Consider the following 24,932-nt stretch of genomic DNA (forward strand, 5'->3'; position numbering starts at 1 on the left):
AGAGAGAAGCTGATCAGGGCATCCTTTCAAGATGGCGCCCTGATCTCTGTGGAGCCGGGTGCTAGCTCTATTAGGTCCCATCCCACCAGAGTGATGGCATAAACCATGGCCACCCTTTTTTTTTTCCCCTCTCAGAGAGGCTCAAGGTCCAGAGGAAAACTGGTCTGTGCCACTGAAGAACAGCATGCCAGTTTTCTGTCTGAGCCTCATGCTTTTAACAAATATGGTCAGATTCTGCCCAGAATGACTGAACACTATAAAAAGTTTAAGCTGATCGGAGGGGGCTAGCATTAAAGGTTAGGTATTGCCAGGTGTACCATGAGTGAAATTTTTTGAAGATGACTAAAGAAGTGGATAGGGGAATGTCTATGGATATTATATATAAGGCTGAGATTGGAAACTATCATGCGATGAATTGCATGCACAACTTTAGACTGGGTGGAAACCTCCATTGTGTTGTGTGGCACTATCACTGTGCCAAATGGGATAGACTTCAGACAGATCTAGCAACTCAAGACTGGGCATCCGTGAGGCACTGTGGGCCATCAACAGCAGCAGAACTGTACTCCAACACAATCTGCAACCACAACTATTTGATTTATTGTCACATGTATTAACATACAGTGAAAAGAATTGTTTCTTGAATGCTATACAGACAAAACATACTGTTCATAGAGAAGGAAAGGAGAGTGCAGAATGTAGTGTTACAGTCATAGCTAGGGCGTAGAGAAAGATCAACTTAATGCAAGGTAGGTCCATTCAAATGCCTGACAGCAGCAGGTAAGAAGCTGTTCTTGTGTCGGTTGGTATGTGACCTCAGACTTCTGTATCTTTTTCCTGAAGGAAGGTAATGGAAGAGAGAATGTCCGCAGTGCGTGGGGTCCTTAATTATGCTGGCTGCTTTTCCAAGGCAGCGGGAAGTGTAGACAGAGTCAATGGATGGGAGGCTGGTTTGCGTGATGGATTGGACTACATTCACGACCTTTTGTAGTTCCTTGCGGTCTTGGGCAGAGCAGGAGCCATTACTAAGCTGTGACACAACCAGAAAGAATACTTTCTATGGTGCATCTGTAAAGGTTGGAGAGAGTCACAGCTGACATGCCAAATTTCCTTAATCTTCTGAGAAAATAGAGGCATTGGTGGGCTTTCTTAACTATAGTGTCGGTATGGGGGGACCAGGCCAGGTTGTTGGTGATCTGGACACCTAAAAGCTTGAAGCTCTCGACCCTTTCTACTTCGTCCCCGTTGATGTAGACAGGGGCATGTTCTCCTCTACGCTTCCTGAAGTCGATGACAATCTCCTTTGTTTTGTTGACATTGAGGGAGAGATTATTGCTGTTGCACCAGTTCACCAGATTCTCTATCTCATTCCTGTACTCTGTCTCGTCATTGTTTGAGATCCGACCCACTACAGTGGTGTCGTCAGTAAACTTGAAAATCGAATTGGAGGGGAATTTGGCCAGTCATAGGTGTATGAGGCGTATAGTAGGGGGCTGAGAACACTGCCTTGTGGAGCACCGGTGTTGAGGATGATCGTGAAAGTGTTGTTGTTGCTTATCCTTACTGATTGTGGTCTGTGAGTTAGGAAGTTCAGGATCCAATTGCAGAGGGAGGTGCCGCACCCACGCCATGGAGTTTGGAGATGAGTTTCGTGGGAATAATAGTGTTGAAGGCTGAGCGATAGTCAATAAATAGGAGTCTGACATAGATGTTGAATGCAGGGCCAGGAAAATGGCATCTGCTGTGGACCTGTTGCGGCGGTAGGCAAACTGTCGTGGATCCAGGTAGTCCGGGAGTTGATTCGTGCCATGTCTAGCCTTTCGAAGTATTTCATAATGATGGATGTCAAAGCCACCGGCCACCAGTTCCGCAACCTCTGCAATCCCCCACTCAACCATTACCATTAAGCCAGGGGATCAACCACGGTTCAATGGGAGAGTGCAGGAGCAGCACCAGGCCTACCTAAAAATAAGGTGTCAACCTGGTGAAGCTACCAAACAGGACTACTTGCATGTCAAACATCAAATGATAGAGCTAAGCAATCCCAATACCAAGGTATGTACTGTACACAATAAGCAAGTGAAATCCAAGCCAGCCAATTACCGCCCCATCAGTCTATTCTCGATTATCAATAAAGTGATGGAAGGGATCATCAACAGTGCTATCAAGCAGCAGCTGCTCAGCGATGCCCAGTTTGGGTTCCACCAGGGTCACTTAGCCCATGACATCATTACAGCCTTGGTTCAAACATGGACAAAAGAGCTGAATTCCAGAGGTGAGGTGAGAGTAACAGCCGTTGACATCAAGGCTGCATTCGACCGAGTGTGGCATCAAGGAGCCCTGGAAAAACTGGAATCAATGGATATCGGGGGCAAAGTCTCCAACGGTTGGAGTCATACCTGACACATAGGAAGATGGTTGTGGTTGGGGGGTCAGTCATCTCAGTTCCAAGACATCTTTGCAGGAGTCCATTGGGGTAGTGTCCGAGGCCCAACCATCTTCAGCTCCTTCATCAATGACCTTCCCTCCATCAAAAGGTCAGAGTGGGGATGTTCGCTAATGACTGCACAAAGTTCAGCACTATTCGCAACTCCTCAGATACTGAAGCAGTCCATGTTCAAATGCAACAAGAAATAGACAACAAGATCCAGGGTTGGGCTGACAAGTAACATTCGCACCGCACAAATGTCAGGCAGTGACCATCACCAATAAGAGAACTAACCACCGCCCCATGACATTCAATGGTGTTACCATCACTGAATCCCCCCATTGTCAACATCCTTGGGGTTACCATTGACCAGAAACTCAACTGGACTCGCCACATAAACACAGTGACTACAAGGGCAGGTCAGGGGCTAGGAATAGTGCCGCGAGTAACTCACCGGTACCACCAAAACCTATCCACCATCCACAAGGCATACAGTGGATATGGAGGCATGTGATGGAATACTCACCTGGATAGGTGCATGAGCGCAGCTCCAACAAGAAGCTTGACACCATCCAGAAGAAAGCAGCCTGCTTGTTTGGCACCGCATTCACTCCCTCCACCATTGACGCTCAGTAGCAGCAATGTGTATTAACTACAAGATGCACTGCAGAAATTCACCAAAGATCCTTAGACAGCAACTTCCAAACCCACGATCACTTTCATTTTGAAGGACAAGAGCAGCAGGTACGTGGGAACACCACCACCTGCAGGTTTCCCACTCAATGTTCTGACTATAGCGCCATTCCTTCGCAGTTACTGGGTCAAAATCGTGGAATTGCCTCCCTAATGACATTGTGATTCAACCCACAGCATATGGACTGCAGCATTTCAGAATGCAGCTCACCACCACCTTCTCAAGGATAACTGGGGATGGATAATAAATGAGCATAAATGCTGGCCAGCCAGCGATGTCCATGTCCCACAAATGAATAAGAAAAACTGAAATGTGCGCCAGTAGTAACTGTGTGCCATCCATTTGATAACATACAGATTGAACAGGCTAACATTACATAACCATTTACATAGGGCGAAACACGGACTAGGCTGTTGTAGCTGGTGCATAGCCAATCATACTTCAATTTCCCACCAATATTTTGTTGTTCAAAGAAGAAAGATGAATACTAGTTGTAGACTAATTTATTATATAATCCAGGAACCTTGGGTCCGATTCTTCTATCACAACAGGCTAGTTGTTTTGGCGCGTCAGGTTGGAAGATGTGCGTTGCGGGATTCGTGCATGCGTTCCCGACACATGCATGTCTCCCACAACCAGAGAGCAGGCGCAGTTGAGACCACACTGGAAACTGATGAGAAGACTAGGTAAGTGGTTTTAATCTATTTTAAATGTGATTATTGGGCCCGGGACTGAATTCTCTGGGCCCGATAGCATCTCCCACCCCGCCAGGAGTATTTCACTCCGGTGGGGTTTAGAGTAGCTTCCCACTTTCGGGGAACTAGCAGAAGACCCCTCTGGAGTGAAGGGAGGGCAATCAGGGGCCCCCCCAGGGGTCGGGCAGCAGGGGGGTGTCCCCTGAGCATGGGCATCCTGGCAGTGCCAGCCTGTGCCCCCTAGCACTGCCCAAGAGGCAAACTGCCTATGCCCAGAGGGCACCTTGGCACTGCCCACCAGGCATCCATCAGTCAGTGCCAAGGGGGAGGGGTCCCACTGCTACTCTGCATTGGGATTGGTTGGGGCGGGGGATCTGCCCAGAACTGAACAGACTCTGGCGTGAATATGCTCTGCCCTGAGCTTTTAATGATATTCACGATTGTGATCTCTACTCTGCACAGTGTGGGAGATTAGAGTCTGTACTCCCACTAAAAAAAACAATCGTGAATTACACCATTTTTCCGGCCAATTCAGCATTTAGAACTTTTTGGGGAGAATCGTCTCCCCTTGTGTTTCATTTCATTTGAAGGGGTAACCAAGAAGGTAGATGAGGGCAGTGCAGTTGATGTTGTCTAAATGGACTTTAGCAAGGCCTTTGATAAGGTACCGCATGTTAGGCTGTTGCATGAGGTTAAATCTCATGGGATCCAGGGTGAAGCATCTAAATGGATGTAGAGGGTTGTTTTTCAAACTGGAGGCCTGTGACCAGTGGTGTGCCTCAGGGATCAGTGCTGGGTCCACTGTTATTTGTCATTTATATTAGTGATTTGGATGAGAATATAGGAGGCATGGTTAGTAATCTTGCAGATGACACCAAGATTGGTGGCATAGTGGACAGTGATGGTTATCTCCAATTGCAACGGGATCTTGATCAATTGGGCCAGTGGGCTGGTGAATGGAAGATGGAGTTTAATTTAGACAAATGCGAGGTGATGCATTTTGGTAGACTGAACCAGGGCAGGACTTACTCGGTTAATGGTAGGGCGTTGGGGAGAGTTACAGAACAAAGAGATCTCGGGGTACATGTTCATAGCTCCTTGAAAGTGGAGTCACAGATGGACAGAGTGGTGAAGGAGGCATTCGGCATGCTCGGTTTCATCAGAGAGAACATTGAATACAGGAGTTGGGACGCCTTGTTAAAGTTGTACAAGACTTTGGCAAGGCCACGCTTAGAATACTGTGTGCAGTTCTGGTCACCCTATTATAGAAAGGATATTATTAAACTAGAAAGAGTGCAGAAAAGATTTACTAGGATGCTACCGGGACTTGATGGTTTGAGTTATAAAGGAGAGGCTGGATAGACTGGGACTTTTTTCTCTGGAGGGTAGGAGGCTGAAGGGTGAACGTATAGGGGTCTATAAAATAATGAGGGGCATAGATAAGGTAGATAGTCAATATATTTTCCCAAAGGTAGGGGAGTCTAAAACTAGAGGGCATAGGTTTAAGGTGAGAGGGTGAGGTACAAAAGTGTCCAGAGGGGCAATTTTTTCACACAGAGGGTGGTGAGTGTCTGGAACAAGCTGCCAGAGGTACTAGTAGAGGCAGGTACAATTTTGTCTTTTAAAAAGCATTTAGATAGTTACATGGGTATAGAGGGATATGGGTCAAATGCGGGCAATTGGGATTAGCTTAGGGGTTTCAAAAAAAGGGCGACATGGACAAGTTGGGGCGAAGGGCCTGTTTCCATGCTGTAAACCTCTATGATTCTATTTGGCCCTGAGTATGTGATTGTGCCAGTTGGCTGTGCTGTGGATGTTCTTGGGTTAGTGTTTTCATTGTGGACGACCTGGGGCATACTTTCAGTGTACCCAGTCAGTGCAGGCTTTCAATAGAGTAGCCTCCATTTCCAACGAGGATAGACAACCTGTGTTGTAGGCTGGATAGCTGGGGTATTGTGACATCTGTTGATGCTGATTCCAATACCTGAGTAGGTGACACTGCTTTCATACATATTGGGCACCATCCAAGGCTGCCACTTTGTCGTGGCCGCACATGGATTGATACTCACCATTTAGCCAGGTGCTAGAGGGCCGAGTCTGTGGATATTATAATCACAGTGCATTTTCCCTCTTAAATTGGCCGTCCATGAGGGCACCACTCACACTGGTTTCGTGTTTGGGCTGTAAAGAGCCTTGGCAATAGAAATTATGGTTCTGGTGCATCTGGAGAAGAGTTGTTGTGTTGACAAAGGCAGGTACTGTCTTGGCATGTTTCACAGGCTGCAGAGTACAGCATAGTAATCTGAGTGATGCTGGGCACATCACTTAAGAAGATGCTTAGCTGAGCATATTGCTCGTTCTGACAGGGCGTTGGGCCATGGGTATAGGGTGTTGCTTGTGATATGCTCAATGTCCTAAGTGTGGGCAAAGTTTCAAAATTCATGGAGATAAATTGGCAAGCATTGTCTGACACGAGTCTCTGAGGGACACGTGTGACAAAGTACCTCCTGAACTTGATTATGACTATGTTACTCATCATGTGTAGTCAAATTAAAACCACGTGGAATGAGTTGACTAAGACCAAATGTTGTTTAGCATTCCATTCAAAGATGTCAGCCATCGGGAATGACCATGGGAAGCCCAGGACCTCTCATAGGCAAGTTTGCTGGAGGCGGCTTGAGTGCATTGCATGGTACACATCTGGAGACTTCCCGCTCCATGTCGATGTACATGCAGGGCCAGTGTAGTGATTCCCTGGCCTATATCTGGTTGCGTCCAACCCTGAGTGTCCGTGGTGAAGTTGTTGGTAGTACCGCTGAACAGTAGTGATGATGAAATGCTGGCCACACAGTATCAGTCCATCCTGTATGGTTAGTTCATCTGTGATGGTGAAGTATGTGCAGAGCTTGGAGGGAAGCTCGCTTGAGGATTAAGCCAATCCTTCATGATGACGTTGCGCAGTCGTCTGCCTGCGGTGCCTACCTTTGGGGCATCTTTGAGCTCTTGGATTCGACAAGAGGGCAGCACCTCTATGGTTTTGATGTCGATGTCTTCCTCACAGTCTGCCTTGTCTGTAATGGGTAGGAAGGCTCGGAAAGGGCATCAGCCAAGTACAGCTCCTTACCTTGTTTGTAGGCAACACGGAGATTCTAGCCTTATACCTTTAGCAACATGCACTGCAACCACATTGTAAAGAGCTTTATTTGAATGAGTATGATTCGTTGATGATCTGTTTCCACAGTTGCTGGACAACCATGCATGAACATAGAACATAGAACAGTACAGCACAGAACAGGCCCTTCGGCCCACGATGTTGTGCCGAGCTTTATCTGAAACCAAGATCAAGCTATCCCACTCCCTATCATCCTGGTGTGCTCCATGTGCCTATCCAATAACCGCTTAAATGTTCCTAAAGTGTCTGACTCCACTATCACTGCAGGCAGTCCATTCCACACCCCAACCACTCTCTGCGTAAAGAACCTACCTCTGATATCCTTCCTGTATCTCCCACCATGAACCCTATAGTTATGCCCCCTTGTAATAGCTCCATCCACCCGAGGAAATAGTCTTTGAACGTTCACTCTATCTATCCCCTTCATCATGTTATACACCTCTATTAAGTCTCCCCTCAGCCTCCTCCGCTCCAGAGAGAACAGCCCGAGCTCCCTCAACCTTTCCTCATAAGACCTACCCTCCAAACCAGGCAGCATCCTGGTAAATCTCCTCTGCACTCGTTCCAGCACTTCCACATCCTTCTTATAGTGAGGTGACCAGAACTGCACACAATATTCCAAATGTGGTCTCACCAAGGTCCTGTACAGTTGCAGCATAACCCCACGGCTCTTAAACTCCAACTCCCTGTTAATGAAAGCTAACACACTATAGGCCTTCTTCACAGCTCTATCCACTTGAGTGGCAACCTTTAGAGATCTGTGGATATGGACCCCAAGATCTCTCTGTTCCTCCACAGTCTTCAGAACCCTACCTTTGACCATGTAATCCACATTTAAATTAGTCCTACCAAAATGAATCACCTCACATTTATCAGGGTTAAACTCCATTTGCCATTTTTCAGCCCAGCTTTGCATCCTATCTATGTCTCTTTGCAGCCTACAACAGCCCTCCACCTCATCCACTACTCCACCAATCTTGGTGTCATCAGCAAATTTACTGATCCACCCTTCAGCCCCCTCCTCTAAGTCATTAATAAAAATCACAAAGAGCAGAGGACCAAGCACTGATCCCTGTGGCACTCCGCTCGCAACCTGCCTCCAATCCGAAAATTTTCCATCGACCACCACCCTCTGTCTTCGATCAGACAGCCAGTTACCTATCCAATCGGCCAACTTTCCCTCTATCCCACACCTCCTCACTTTCATCATAAGCCGACCATGGGGGACCTTATCAAACGCCTTACTAAAATCCATGTATATGACATCAACTGCCCTACCTTCATCAACACACTTAGTTACCTCCTCAAAAAAATTCTATCAAATTTGTGAGGCACGACTTGCCCTTCACGAATCCGTGCTGACTATCCCGGATTAATCCGCATCTTTCTAAATGGTCGTAAATCCCATCTTCAAGGTCGTTTTCCATCAATTTACCAACCACCGAAGTAAGACTAACTGGTCTATAATTACCAGGGTCATTTCTATTCCCTTTCTTAAACAGAGGAACAACATTCGCTATTCTCCAGTCCTCTGGCACCATCCCCGTGGACTGCGAGGACCCAAAGATCAAAGCCAAAGGCTCTGCAATCTCATCCCTTGCCTCCCAAAGAATCCTAGGATACATTTCATCAGGCCCAGGGGACTTATCGACCTTCAGTTTATTCAAAACTGCCAGGACATCCTCCCTCCGAACATCTATTTCCTCCAGCCTATTAGCCTGTAACACCTTCTCTTCCTCAAAAACATGGCCCCTCTCCTTGGTGAACACTGAAGAAAAATATTCATTCATCACCTCGCCTATCTCTACTGACTCCATACACAAGTTCCCACTACTGTCCTTGACCGGCCCTAACCTCACCCTGGTCATTCTTTTATTCCTCACATAAGAGTAAAAAGCCTTGGGGTTTTCCTTGATCCGACCCGCCAAGGACTTCTCATGTCCCCTCCTAGCTCTCCTAAGCCCCTTTTTCAGCTCATTCCTTGCTAACTTGTAACCCTCAATCGAGCCATCTGAACCTTGTTTCCTCATCCCGACATAAGCTTCCCTCTTCCTTTTCACAAGACATTCCATCTCTTTCGTGAACCATGGTTCCCTCACTCAGCCATTTCCTCCCTGCCTGACAGGGACATACCTATCAAGGACATCCAGTATTTGTTCCTTGAAAAAGTTCCACTTTTCATTAGTTCCTTTCCCTGACAGTTTCTGTTCCCAACTTATGCCCCCTAATTCTTGCCTAATCGCATCATAATTACCTCTCCCCCAATTGTAAACCTTGCCCTGCCGTACGGCCCTATCCCTCTCCATTGCAATAACAAAAGACACCGAATTGTGGTCACTATCTTCAAAGTGCTCTCCCACAACCAAATCTAACACTTGGCCTGGTTCATTTCCCAGTACCAAATCCAATGTGGCCTCACCTCTTGTCGGCCTATCCACATATTGTGTCAGGAAACCCTCCTGCACACACTGCACAAAAACTGCCCCATCCGAACTATTTGACCTACAAAGGTTCCAATCAATATTTGGAAAGTTAAAGTCCCCCATGACAACTACCCTGTGACCCCTACACATATCCATAATCTGCTTAGCAATTTCCTCCTCCACATCTCTATTACTATTTGGGGGCCTATAGTAAACTCCTAACAACGTGACCGCTCCTTTCCTATTTCTAACCTCAGCCCATATTACCTCAGTGTGCAGATCCCCCTCGAAGTGCCTTTTCGCAGCCGTTAAACTATCCTTGATTAACAATGCCACTCCTCCACCTCTTTTACCAGCTTCCCTACACTTACTGAAACATCTATACCCCGGAACGTCCAACAACCATTCCTGTCCTTGTTCTACCCACGTCTCCGTAATGGCCACAACATCGTAGTCCCAAGTACCAATCCACGCCCCAAGTTCATCTACCTTGTTCCGGATGCTCCTTGCATTGAAGTAGACACACTTCAACCCACCTTCCTGTCTACCGGTACCCACCCTTGACCCTGATACCTTCCCCAATACCTCACCACCCTCACTGACTTCTGGACTACAACTCCTTTTCCCACTCCCCTGACAAATTAGTTTAAACCCCCCTGAAGAGCCGTAACAAATTTCCCTCCTAGGATATTGGTGCCCCTCTGGTTCAGGTGCACCCCGTCCTGTTTGTACAGGTCCCACCTTCCCCAGAATGTGTTCCAATTATCCACGTATCTGAAACCCTCCCTCCTACACCATCCCTGCAACCACATGTTTAACTGCACTCTCTCCCTGTTCCTCAACTCGCTATCACGTGGCACCGGCAACGTAACAGAGATGACCACATGTTTTGTCTTGGCTCTCAGCTTCCAGCCCAGCTCCAGAAATTCCTGCTTTAAATCCCCGTCCCTTCTCTTACCTATGTCATTGGTACCAATGTGTACCACGACTTGTGACTGTTTCCCCTCCCCCTTCAGAATCCGGAAAACACGGTCTGAGACGTCACGGACCTTGGCATCCGGTAGGCAACATACCATCTGTGAGTCTCTTTTGCTGCCACAGAACCTCCTATCTATCCCTCTAACTAACGAGTCCCCAATAACTATTGCCCTCCCGCTCTGCCCCTTACCCTCCCGAGCCACAGAGACGGACACAGTGCCGGAGATCCTCTCACTGCGGCTCACCACTGGTATGTCGTCCCCCTCAACCGTATCCAAAGCGGAATACTTGTTGCTAAGGGGAACGACCACAGGGGAACCCTGCACTGACTGCTTCCTCCCAGCCCCTCTCACCGTCACCCATCTGTTTTCATTCCTCGGAGTAACTGTATCCCTAAAGCTTCTGTCTGTGGCCACCTCTGCGTCCCTAATGATCCGAAGTTCACCCAACTCCAGCTCCAGTTCCCTAACACGGTTTTGGAGGAGCTGCAGATGGGTGCACTTCCCACAGGTGTAATCAGCAGGGACACTGTCGTCGTCCCTCACCTCAAACATAGTGCAAGAGGAACATAGCACTGCCTGTACACCCATCGCCTCTAGATACCTTGCCAGTACCAGGTAGAAACAGCAAAAATGAATTAAACTCACCCCTGCTCGCCCTGTCCCCGAAGCCCTGTGAGCCAAAGCCTTATAGCTCACACTCTGCTTCCCACTCACTCCACTGCCCGCTCCCGACGCTGCCCGCTCTATACTGCAGCCTACCTTTTATACTTCACGCGCTTAAAAAACCCTTCCCAGACTCCTTAGCAGCCCACTTCCAGTTTTCACTTTAAACTTAAAATACTACTGCAAAAGTAAAGGCCAAAAAAAAACACACACTAGCTGACTAATTAAATAAATAAACAATTCAATTAATCTCTCACCAGCACTGCTGCCTCCAATCACTCCCTCTCAGCTTGCTCCAGTGGAACAATGAACTCATGGAATTTCTGACAGACAATGACTCGAGTTGGAAGTTCCTTTTCGATCTGTACATAATACGTCAGTGTCAGTAAGGGTTCTCGATCCATCATTCTGGATGCAGACTGCACGAAGTCTGTGCTGAGGCATCTGCTGGCAGGAGAATGGGTGCTCTAACTTCAAAGTATTGAAGCATAGGTGGGGCTGAGAATGCCTGTTTGAGTCTGTTAAAGAGCAGTGTGTGGTGTTCTTGCCAATACCATTCAACGTCCTCATGGAGGAGCTAACGAAGAGGCTCAGTAACCTCACTATAACAAGGAATTTGCTTAGAATGATAATTTGTCATACCAAGGAGGTGCTGTAAAACGTGCTTATCCATTAGGAGGGCCATCTTTCGTACAGTTGTTGTCTTGTCTGGATCTGGCTTCACATCTTCAGCTGTAAGTAACACACCTAAGGAACCTGTTGACCCCAAAGCTGCATTTAGCAGAGCTGAGCTTTAGCTGTATGGTTCTGATTCTGTCAGGTACGAGACGAAGACGGGCATCATATTCTTGAAGAGGACTATCCCAGTCCAAAGTATCATCAATAATGATTTTGCAGGGTTGGCCTGCAAAGAGTTGTTCCTTGCACTGTTGGAAGACCTTGCTGAAGACCTTATGGTGATCCCATAGGGCATACTGCCTTCTGGAGACATGAATGTGGCAAGTTTTGAGGATTCTTCATCAAGCGGGATTTTCTAGAACCCGCGTTTCGCATCCAGAAAGCTGAAAACCTTAACATTGGGCATGTGGGTGATGAGGTCTGAGCAGTGCCTTGTTTAAGTGCACTAGATCGAGGTGAATCCTGACTGTGCCATTTTTCATTACTGCAGCAACCTTTGCTGAAACCCATTCTCTGTCCTCAACTATGGGAATTATGATACCCAATGTCATCATCCAATGTGGCTCATCGACTACTTTCCACTTCATAGCTATTGGTACTCTTCTTGGAGCACAAATTGTAGGTGGCACCAAGTCATCTAGTCTCATGTGGTACATTACTGGAGCTTACCAATGCTGTTGCAGTAGAAGAGTGTCTTTGTACTCTATCAGTTCTGGGACCTTGTGCTGCAGAACATGTACCTCTGAACCAAGTTGGATGAGTTCCAGTGTGATGCTGTCTCGAAGCTGTAGGCTTATGTTCTGGGTGACAGCATGAAACTTACAGTTGCCCTGTGTGCAGTGGAGAGTGGCCACACCTTCAGCTAGCTTATCTGCCATAGGTCACAAGGTCCACTTGGGTTTAGTGGTCTGATGCTGCAGATGAGTTTAGTTCTTGCAGCATTCCCTGGGTAATACATTACACATTGCTCCAGTGTCAATATTCATCTTAGTTTCCCGTTGATGCAAATCAGGTTCAGGGTGGTGAAAATCTCACCCTTTTCAGTGACCATGTCAATACTTTCACAGTAGAGTGTTGTTGGAGACTCAGTGGTTTGGTGCGCTGGCTGAGGTCCAGTTTGTTTACCTTGGCGACTGACCAGCTAAAATGTGGCTGATGGCAGAGGAAGGCCGCTGTGTTTTTGACCTGTAGCATTTTGCAAAATGATTTCACTTACCACATTTATTGCAGCATTCACCATACACTAGACATACTGTTTTGTTCTCAGTGCAATGACCACCACAGTTGGGGCAGGTGTACCCTGTACCGTGAAACCCTTCTCTTTCCCACCTAAACTCCTTGCTACTTTTTCAGACTGGTCATTTAGCATGCAAATATTAATGACTGTTTGAAGCGTTAAATCTCTCTCTCACAGCAACTGCTTGTGGACAAGATCACTGTGGACCCCACAGACTATTCAATCCCTGACTAACCCATTGGTAAGGGCATCAAACACACATTTTGTTGATAGGATTTTCAAGATTGCCGTATATGATATCGATTTGCCAGATCTTTGGTTTGCACACTGTTAAATATGTGCAGGCACTGGCAGGGAATGTTTTCAAACTTTTTAGAGATTATTTTGGGGTTGTCTTTTTCCTTCTCCATTTGAAAGACAAAAGATTCAAACTTCTTGACGGCCTTGCGGACGACGAGATTTAGAAAGGTTTAATCTTTTGATTTGTCAGATACCCCAGCACTGGAATAGATGTGCCATTCCTTTTAAAACTTTGCCCAGTTGCCCACAATGTTTTTGTTGACCATGATGCTGCAAAGTCCTTGGATCATACTGCCATCTCCTAACATCATGTAGAAGTGCTGGGTTCCCATGACTGCGACTAAGGACTTGTAACAACAATAGTTTATTCAGTACTCTGAGCAGCTCTCACATACTTCTACTCTGCACTCCTGCGCTTCCATCATGTGACCCTTTAAGTAGTTGCTTCATTACATACCCACTCGGTCTGCAGTTACTGAAGTCGAAGCCCAAAGAATCAAAGGCAATTATTGACCTGATTTCCTCCAGTTTCCTCCCACACTCCAAAGATGTGCGGGTTAGGTTGATGGGTCAGGCTAAATTGCCCCTTGGTGTCAGGGGAATTATCAGAGTAAATACATGGGGTTACGGGGATAGGGCCTGGATGAGATTGTGCAGGCTCGATAGGCCAAATGGCTTCCTTCTGCACTGGAGGGATTCTATGATTCTAATTAGAAAATTGGCTGAGCAGCGGGAAACAGAAAAAAGTAATAATGGGCAGGTACTCTAGTTGGTAGTTCATGTCTAGTGGTATCCCTCAACGTTGTGTGTCAGGGCTCAACTATTCACCATATTTATTGATGACCTACATGATGGGAGAGAAAGCAATATATTCGATTTTCAAATTCAAATAGACAGCATTGTAAGCAACATTGATGGTAGTATTACAAAGATGTATCGATAGATTACGCGCAAAATGATCAAAAATGGATTTCAATGTAGGCAAATGCGAGGTTATCCATTTGGACCTACAAAGGATAAAACAAAATACTTTCTAAATGGTGAAAAGCTATAAACAGTGGATGTTCAAAGAGACTAGGGAATCCAGGTACATGCATCATTAAAATGTCACAAACTGGTACAGAAAGTAATTTTAAAAAACCAATGGAATGGTTACCTTGATATAGAATTATAGAATAGTTGCAGCACAAAAGGCTATTTGAACAATCATGTCCATGCCTCTCTCTACAAGAGCATATCAGCAAGTTACACTCACTAGACTTTTCCTCATAGTCCTGAGATTATTTTCCTTGATGTGGAGATGCCGGCGTTGGACTGGGGTAAGCACAGTAAGAAGTCTCAACACCAGGTTAAAGTCCAACAGGTTTATTTAATGGCACCAGCCACAAGCTTTCAGAGCGCTGCTCCTTCATCAGGTGAGTGGAAGTTCTGTTCACAAACAGGGCAGAGAAAGACACAAACTCAATTTACAAAATAATGGTTGGAATGCGAGTCTTTACAAGTAATCAAGTCTTAAAGGTACAGACAATGTGAGTGGAGAGAGGGTTAAGCACAGGTTAAAGAGATGTGTATTGTCTCCAGCCAGGACAGTTAGTGAGATTTTGCAAGCCCAGGCAAGTCGTGGGGGTTACAGATAGTGTGACATGAACCCAAGATCCCGGTTGAGGCCGTCCTCATGTGTGCGGAACTTGGCTATCAGTTTCTGCTCAGCCATTCTGCGTTGTCGTGTGTTGTGAAGGCCGCCTTGGAGAACGCTTACCCGAAGATCAGAGGCTGAATGCCCGTGACTGCTGAAGTGTTTCCCAACAGGGAAAGAAGTGTTCTCTTAACCTGTGCTTAACCCTCTCTCCACTCACATTGTCTGTTCCTTCAAGACTTGATTACCTGTAAAGACTCGCATTCCAACCATTATTTTGTAAATTGAGTTTGTGTCTTTATATGCCCTGTTTGTGAACTGAAATCCCACTCACCTGATGAAGGAGAGCAGTGCCCTGAAAGCTTGTGGCAAATAAACCAGTTGGACTTTAACCTGGTGTTGAGAGTTCTTACTATTATTTTCCTTATCAGGTGCTTATCCAATTCTCTTTTGAAAGAGAAGACTGAATCTGTCCCTGCCACACTTTCAGGCTGTATGTACATTCCATGTCATAACTACTCACGGTGTAAAAAGGTTTTTCCATGTCACCTTTGGTTCCTTTGTCATTCATCTTAAATCAATCTTTTTTGGTTCCCGACACTTGCACCAATGGGAAGTCTTTCTCCTCATCTACTCTATCAGCACCCTCATTATTTTGGACCTTTATCAAATTTCTTCTCAACCTTCTATTCTAAGTAGAAAATCTCCGGCTTCTCCAATCTATTACAATCCCTCATCCTTGGGTTCTTTTCACAAATCTTTCCAGCGTACTAATATCGTCACATGCTTCCTAAAGTGTGTTGCACAGAATTGGGCATATTTCTCCAGTTCAGGTTGAGGCAGTGTCTCAAAAGGTTTACCTTAACTTCCTTGTTTTTGCACTCTATGCCTTAATTTATAAAGCCAAGGATGCATACCTTATTTAGTTCCATAATGTATTGTTCCAGCAAACTGCCATAAATGTATTCTATGCATTCATCTTCCAGGCCACCTTTGCAAATCTGATTTGTCCAATCTACATGAAGATAAGAGACCCTGCAATTAATGCAGGGTTTTTGGTACAAGTTCCAATTAGAATCCCTATTGTACAGAAGCAGGCCATTCTGCCCACCAAGTCTGCAGGGACTCTCCAAAAGATCATTCCACCCAGGCCCTCCTCTCCGCTCTATCCCATAACCCTGTGCATCGACCATGGCGAATCTACCTAATTTGCACATCTTTACACATTGGGAGGAAACTGGAGCACCCACAGGAAATCCACGCTGACACGGGGAGAACGTGCAAATTCCACAAAATCAGCCAAAGCCAGAATCGAACGTGGGTCCCTGATGCTGTGAGGCATGAGTACTAACCACTGTGCTACCATTTAGTGCTCTTGTCCATCAGTATAACAACTGTTAGAGGACATATAAACGAATCCCATTTGCTTTTACAGACCCTTCTCATTCCTGAATTTCATCATACTGATTATACTTTCTGATCAAAGATTTTTTTCCTCACCTTTACTGTCAGGGCTACTCCCCTTAATTTTCCATTCTATTTATCTTTTCAAAATGTTGTGTATTGTGAAAAGATTTATTTGACAACCTTGGTCACCTTATTTGCTTTTAAATATTTGTTCACCGGCTCAATCTACCATTATCAGCATGGTTTTATGAAGAGAAAGTCATGCTTGACAAACTTGCTCGAGTTCTTTGAGGACGTAACCAGCAAGAAGGATAGTGGGGAGCCTATGGATGTGGTATATCTAGACTTCCAAAAGGCACTTGACAAGGTGCTACATAAAAGACTGATCCAGAAGGTGAGATCGCATGGGATTGGGGGTAGAGTACTAGATGGGATTGAGGATTGGCTGACTGGCTGGCAAAATGTAACTCGTGGGGTGCCACAGGGGTCAGTCCTCAAACCTCAACCGTTTACAATCTATATAAATAATCTGCAAGCAGAGACAGAGTGTAACATAGCAAAATTTGCGGATGATACTAAAATAGGTGGGAAAGCAGGCACTGAAGAGGATATAAAGATTCTACAGATGGATATTGATATGCTAGGAGAATGGGCCAAAATTTGGCAGATGGAGTTTTAATGTGGATAAGTGTGAGGTCATCCATTTTGGCAGAAAAAATAGAAAGGCAAATTATTACCTAAATGGAAAACAGATTCAAAATGCCGGGCAGGGGGATCTGGGTGTCTATGTTCATGAATCGCAGAAAGTCAATATGCCGGTGCAGCATATAATTAAAAAGGCAAATAGGATGTTGGCATTTATTGTAAAAGGACTGGAATACAAAAGTAGAGAAGTGTTGTTGCAATTGTATAGAGTGTTGATGAGACCACATCTGAGAATTGTGTCCAGTTTTGGTCTCCATAATTGAGGAAGGATGTGGTGGCATTGGAGGCAGTTCAGAGGAAGTTTACCAGATTGATTTCGGGGAGGAAGGGGTTGACATATGAGGAAAGATTAAACAGCTTGGACTTGTACTCACTGGAGTTTAGAAGATGAGACGGGATATGATCGCGGTACATAAAATTTAAAAAAGGAATTGATAAAGTAAATATAGACCAAATGTTTCCTCTTATGGGGCAATCAAGAACAAGAGGTCACAGGTATGGGTTGCAAGGCGGTAGATTTCAAACTGAGATGAGAAGGAATTTGTGGAACTTGCTGTCTCATAACACAGTGGAGTTTGAATCGCTAAATGGTTTCAAGAGGGAGATAGACACATTTCTAATAAAAAAAGGTGAAGAGGGGTATGGGGAACAGGTGGGGAGGTGGATTTGAGACAAGGGAGAGATCAGCCATGATCTGATTGAATGACGAAGCAGGATTGAAGGCTGAGCTTGCCTACTTCTGCTCCTAATTCCTATATTCCTGGAATATGGGTGTCACTAGCTAGGCCAGTGGTGGTGATGTGCTGCCAACTATGTTGTGTAAGCACACCCACAATACTGTTAGGAAGGGGGTTCCAGGATTTTGACCTAGCGACAGTCAAGGAACACTGACATAGTTTTTAATTCAGCATAGTATGTGATTGGAGAGAAATCTGCAGGTAGTTGTATTTCCATGCATCTGTTGTTCTTGGTCTTGTAGGTGGTAGCGGTCACATGTTTAGAAGTTGCTATCAAAGAAGCCCTAGTAAGTTGCTGCAGTGCATCTTGTAAATGATACACATGTCTGCCACTGTATGTCAGTGGTGGGGGAAATGCTTATTTGTGGTGGATGGCAGTCAAGTGGGCTGCTTTGTCCAGGATGGTTTTGAATGTTGTTGGAGCTGCACTCATCCAGGCAAGTGGAAAGCATTTTGTTACACTCTTGACTTGTGCCTTGTAGATTGTGGACAGGCTTTGGGATGTCAGGTGATGAGTTATTCCGCAGAATTCCCAGCCTCCGACTTACACTTGTTGCCACAGTGTATGTTCAATTTCTGGTCAATGGTAACCCCAGAATGTTCATAGTGAGGAATTCAATGAAGGCAATGCCACAGAATATCAAGGAGAGATGGTTGGATTCTCTCCTGTTGGAGATGATCATTCATGTCATGTAAGTGCCAGGCAATGTAATTTACTGCTTATTAGCCCAAGCTGGAATTTTGCCCAGGTCTTGCTGCCTCGAGGCACAAACTGCTTCAGAATCAGAGTCGTCCCCATTTCTGACCTTATGATGGAGGGAAGGTCGTTGCTGAAACAGTTAAAGATAGTTGGGCCTAGGATGCTACCCTAAGGGACATCTGCAGCAATGTCCCAGAAGTGAGATGATTGACCTCCAACAAACATCCTCCTCGGAGCTAAGTATGACTGCAACCAATGGAGTATTTTCCACCTGATACCCATTGACTTAAGATTAACTTGGGCTCCTTGATGCCACACTCGGTCAAATGCTGCTTGATGTCAAGGGCAGTCTCTCAAGTTCAGCTTTTTGTCCCTGTTTGGACTAAAGCTGTAATGAGATCAGGAGCTGAGGGCCCTGGCGGAACCCAAATTGAACAAATGTTGAGTAAATCATCTTGATAGCACTGTCAATGACATTTTCCAGATGTTTGAGAGTAGACTGATAGGGTGGTAATTGGTCAGGTTAGATTTGTCCTACTTTGTGGACAGGATGAGGAGAATTTTCAATTTTACCTAGACAATTTTCCTCATTGCCGGGTAGATGCCAGTGTTGTAGCTGTACTGGGACAGGTTAACTAGGGGTGTGGCTAGTTCTGGAGCACAAGTCTTCAGTGCTATTTCCGAAAAGTTGTTCGGGACAATAGCATTTGCAGTATCCAGTGTCTTCAGCCATTTCTTGATATCACATGGAATGAATCAAATAGTCTGAAAACTGACATCTTTGATGCTGGGGACCTCAGGAGGAGATGGTGATGGAACATGTACTTGGCACATCTGTTCTAAATGCTTCAGCCTGGTCTTTGGCACTGATACACTGGGTTCCCCATCAAGGACTGGGATATTTGTGGAACCGTTCTCGCACCATTCACAACTGGATGTGGCAGGACTGCAGAGTTCAGATTCTGATTCGTTGGTTTTGGAATCACTTAGCTCGGTCTATCATATGCTGCTTCCACTGGTTGGCATGCTTGTAGTTGTGTGTTGCATCCTCACCATTTTGAAACTTCATTTTTAGGTATGCCAGGTGCTGCTCCTGGCATGCTCTCCTATATTATTCATTGAACCAGGTTGATCCCTCTGCTTGATGGTAGAGTGGGGACATGCTAGGCTATGAGGTTACAGATTGTGGTTGTATACAATTCTGCTGCTGCTGATAGCCTGTATGATGCCCAGTTTTGAATTGCGAGATCTATTCGAAATATATCCCATTTCCCATGGTGGCAGTGCTACGTAACACAATGGAGGGTATCCTTAATGTGAAAGCATGAATTTATCGCCACAAGGACAGTGTGTTCGTTACTCCTAGCACTACTGCCCATGTCTCTGCAATGCCAAGTAGAACTAAACCACTAATGTTTGTCTTTATGCTGCTGGTTCATTTACCTTATTGCAAATGTTTCACACATTCAGAAAAAGATTTTTTTTTTAATAACTATTGTTTACATGGACCTTATTCACAGATGCACTATTGTCATCAGACTCTGTCCTTCTCCACAGGTCGTTACTCAAATCACTACACTGTTCCGTTGCCTTGAATTTTCTCTTTAGATTAGAATACCCAAAAGGTCACCTGCATAACTACTCAAAGTCGAGGACTATATTTGATTTGTTATTATCTGTAGAAATTTCAGAGATAATGGAGCACCAACAACAACCTCAAGCTGCTAGACAAGAGGCAAGGGCAAAACAACAGACATTTCAACAAGGAGGTCAAATGTTATCAGGTAATTATGCCACAAATGAGAAATGAGTACCAGTCAGTTTTAGCAAAAACAGGTCCAATTTCTTACACGGTTCAAACCAAAGATTAATTAGTTTGCCGACGCCAGGCTGACCAATTGTAGTCATCTCGAAATGATTTCTCAGAATCATCTCCAAAAGTACCAACTTCTTTAGTCTCTAGTGTGATGAATACTACTACAGAAGACTTTGTTGAATCAGAGTTGCCTGATGATTGTCTTTCTACTGCTATGCTGAGTGAAAATGATGCTTCTTCTCTTGGAACAAATTCTGTGCCGACCGAAGTTCCAAATCATACTTCTGAGGTTAAAGAAAGCCAAATTCCAGAAACTTGTATTCAATCTCCTGATCAACTTCATTAACTGTGTATAATGGTTAATGGTGCATAGTGCCGTGTCTAGAGTATTATTGATCCTATGTATAACAAGATAGTAATTTGTTGCCATGATCACAGATGTAAAGAGGGAGGGCTGTTAATATATATAAAAAAGGGTTGTATGATTGCTTTAAGAGCTGATCATATGATTTGGTGATGTCATTAGATTGTTTTACAGGCTCCAGTTTTTAGTTTCAGTTTGTACTCTGTGCAGTGCAGAGAATATCTCCCAGAATAAATCTGTTGTTGTTACCACAAAACCACATTCTTTTCTTTTTGTTAAAACACACAACCCTTAACATAGTTAAGACATTACAATTGTTTGCTCAGGAAATGGGACAGTTTGACATAGATGATAAGATTAAAAATGAGGGAACTGAATTTAAAATAAAAGAGGTGAAATATTAAATAAACCAATCAAACTTAAAGAGGATAAGTGCCCTACTCTGGACAGATTACATCTGGACATCTTAAAGAATCCAGGGAAGAAATAGCAGAGGTGTTAATACACATTTTTAGTAATTCATTTGAGAAAAGTATAGTGCCAGACACCGGAGGATAGCTACCATTATACCTAACCCCAAGATGTCCATGGCACTATAGACCAGTCAACTTAACAGCAGTGGTAGGAAAAATAGTGGAATCCATGTTTAGAGAGAGAAGAAAACCTAGGAAATACAATAATGAATAGTCAGCATAGATTCCAAAACAGAAAGTCTTGCTTTATTAATCTTGATTTTTTGAAGAATAACAAAGGGGAGATAGTCGATGCCGAAGGGTGCTTCAACAAATTAACAGATATTAACAAACTTGTAGAATTGGCAAATTAATTTACAGCATAGATAAATCTGAGGCATTACATTTTAGCAAGAAAAATAAGAAGGTTACACATTACTTGGAAAACATTACATGGAAGAGATCAGAAATGTGAGGGTATATATAGCAGAAAGAGGATGAACAAGTTACATCTTTTTTCTCTTGAACAATGCTGCTTTGGGCTGCAGTAGAGTGCATAAGGTGGAGTTTGGTGATGGAGGGAATTTGATGAAGTGCACTTTTCCTTTTCTACCTTTCCTCAGAAAGAAAAGCAGTGGCCATGGTAAGTAGGACCTGGTAAATATTTCTGCTCTCCTTAATATACCCTAAACTAGAGGAAGTAGAAGCAAAGGGAGTAATTTAAGGATGAAGTAAAATATATAATTGAATAAAATAATTAATAAGAATGCATTTAGGATGGCAGGACAGGAGATGTGCCACAGCTGCAGCATGTGGGCACTCCTGGATACCAATTTGATCCAAGGCAAACACGTCTGCAGTAAGTGTTTAAAGTTCAAGCAGCTTTGGCTCAAAGTTTACAAGCTGGAAACTGAACTATAGACACTGCAATGCATCAGAGAGGGAGAAAATTTCCTGGATTTTTTGTACTGGGAGGTAGTCACACCTCTTAGGACAGGGTCTTCAGGTTTGGTCAGTAGTCCGGAACAAGTATCTGTGACTGCAAGTAAGGCAGGTAGCGGCACTCAAAGGGACGGTTTTGTTGTCTGCCTGGTGTCAGGGCTCAGGGCATCAGCCTGGTTTGGAGGGGAACTTGCAGTGAGGGGAGAGGATCCAGTCATCATGGTCCATGAACATACCAATGACATAGGCATGAGGAGGAAGGAGGTTCTGCAGTCAGTATGAAGACCTAGGCACCAGATTAAGAAGTATAACCTTAAAGGCCTAGATTATTCCCTGAGCCATGTGTAAATTTGCATAGGACAAATCAGATTAGGGAGATGAACATTGGCTCAAAATCTGGTGTGACAGAAATGGATTCCGGTTCATGGGGCACTGACACCAGTACTGGGAAAATGGGACCAGTACCGTTGGTATGGTCTACAACCAGACCATACTGGGGCCAGTGTTCTTGCTAGCCGCATAACTTGGGAAGTAGAAGGTTTTGAGGCATGGGATCAAATTTGGGAAGATGTGGTAAATCAACAAGCAGAGACAAGACAAAAGAGAAAAGGTACAAGAAATGAAAACAAATTTTGACAAGAAGGGATAGAAAGTTCATATCTAAATCAATAGATGCGATCAGAGGTGATAAAAAGAGTGAAAAGGATAAAACTAGAAGCTCTGATGTGAATACACACAGCATTCCAAACAAAACAGATGAACTGAGAGTGCCCATAGCCTTCAGCAATTTCTTGATATCACATGGAGTGAATTAAATTGACAAGACTGGCTGTGATGCTGGGAACATCCAGAGACACTGTTTCCTCACAAATTCTAGACTTTTAACCATTGAATGCCACCCTTTCCCTTTTGATCTGTGATAAATATTGATTTCCACCCAGCCCCCACCCCAATAACTCTTAATAAAGCTTAATAAAGTTCATTGGAGATTTGCTCCCATGTCTGGGAAAGTGCTTCAAATGATATCTTTACATGCTGATTCCTAGACATGATACATGTAAAAGCTTTTACAACAACAATTTGTATTTATATAGTATTTTAAACAATAAAAAAACCCACAGGAGTATTATAAAACAAAATTTGGCACCAAGCCATAAAATAAAAGATTAAAGCAATGACCAAAGCTTGGTCAAAGATGTAGGGTTAAAGATATGGTTTAAAGGGGAGAGAGAGGTAGAGGGGCAACAGGTTGAAGGAGAGAATTCAAGATCTTAGGGCCTTGACAGCTGAAGGCATGGCAATCAATGGTAGAGCCAAGAGCCAATTTCAAAATTAATCCCATATTATAAATTTACTCTTAGATAACTTATTTACTTTTAATTTATTAATGTAGTTACCTTTACTAATCTTGACTCTAATATATGATGATGATCAAAATATAAATATACTCACCTCATTTCCACCAACCGCTTTGGTTAAGATTACGGCAGATGACACAGGAGGAGGCATACAACCAACAGTCTGTAAACTAAAACACAAGCCCAAAACAAAACCTTAGAACTGTGCTATTTTCCATACTGTATTCAACAAGAAACATGTACCTATTTCTTTATTGTTCATGCCAGTTCAGTAGCTGTGTTGCATAAACTTAATTCCTTAAAGCTCGAGTACTATTTCATACCCATTCTGCAAATATTTAACTACAATGTTCTTTCGTAACTTTAAGCATATTTTAGATACCTAATAACTTTTGTATCTCAGAAAAGCTCAATACTTTAAACTGATAGGAAATAAAATGTTATTCTCATATTACAAATTTATAACACATTACAATATTTACTGAATATCTCATGATAAAACTTTGAGCAGGAATTTCAAGTTCAAAGCCTTTGAGCAAGTTTTAGAACAATCAGCATAAGAAAAGGGATGTCAAGCAAGTTTTAAAAATGTATCAAAATCTAACAATGAGCTAACCAGTGGGATATGGTGACTCGTGCCCCTATTATGCTTTGCTCGGCTTCAGACTTTCACTTATGTACTGTTCATAAATGTTTGAAATAGAGTAAAATACTTATTTCTTACATCTGCATCAAGAGCAGATCTCAAAGGTACTAATTTAAAAGCATGCAAAAGCCATCATCATCAATACAAATTCATATTGGTATCTGACACTTCTCCTGGATGTCAACATTAAGACTGGACATAGTCCTCTCATCCTTGTAATGAATAGGTAAATGGCAGTTGAGTCTTTCTTCAAATTGTAATATGTAATACAATTCTTCAATATGTAACTAATAAAGGACAAATTAAGAAATAATAACAAAAAACGCTGGAAACAATCAGCAGCATTTGTGGAAACATTGTGAAATTCCTGAATTTCAGGAATCTGATATTTTTCACAACATACATTAATGATTTGGAAGAAGGAACTGAAGGCACTGTTGCTAAGTTTGCAGATGATACAAAGATATGTAGAGGCACAGGTAGTATTGAGCAAGCAGGGGGCTACAGAAGAACTTGGACAGTCTAAGAGAGTGGGCAAAGAAGTGGCAGATGGAATACAATGTGGAAAAGTGTGAGGTTATTCACTTTATAAGGAGAAATGGAGGCATAGGCTATTTTCTAAATGGGGAAATGCTTAGGAAATCAGAAACACAAAGGGACTTGGGAGTCCTTGTTCAAGATTCTCTTAAGGTTAACATGCAGGTTCAGTCGGCAATGTTAGCATTCATGTCAAGAGGGCTAGAATACTAGAGCAGGGATGTACTTCTGAGGCTGTATAAGGCTCTAGTCAGACCCCATTTAGAGTATTATGAGCAGTTTTGGGCCCGGTATCTAAGGAAGGATGTGCTGGCCTTGGAAAGGGTCCAGAGGAGGTTCACAAGAATGAAGGACTTGTCGTA

At 43.9% G+C, this 24,932-nt stretch overlaps 1 protein-coding gene across 4 annotated transcripts in view; it reads right to left on the reverse strand.

Annotated features, from left to right (window-relative positions):
• The window catches only part of slc10a7 (solute carrier family 10 member 7), a 352,662-nt gene that overhangs the window by 307,079 nt on the left and 20,651 nt on the right, over window positions 1-24,932 (reverse strand). For 3 of the 4 annotated variants that reach the window (XM_078212292.1, XM_078212284.1, XM_078212300.1), the window contains exon 4: window positions 23,482-23,557. In XM_078212292.1, the coding sequence (XP_078068418.1) occupies window positions 23,482-23,557 (76 nt within the window). Of the gene's footprint in view, window positions 1-21,330; window positions 22,553-23,481; window positions 23,558-24,932 lie in introns of those variants that run through there. The other variant, XM_078212308.1, reaches the window with a different exon arrangement.

Source organism: Mustelus asterias, chromosome 1 (genome assembly GCF_964213995.1).
Source record: "Mustelus asterias chromosome 1, sMusAst1.hap1.1, whole genome shotgun sequence".
NCBI classification, from domain to species: Eukaryota; Metazoa; Chordata; class Chondrichthyes; order Carcharhiniformes; family Triakidae; genus Mustelus; species Mustelus asterias.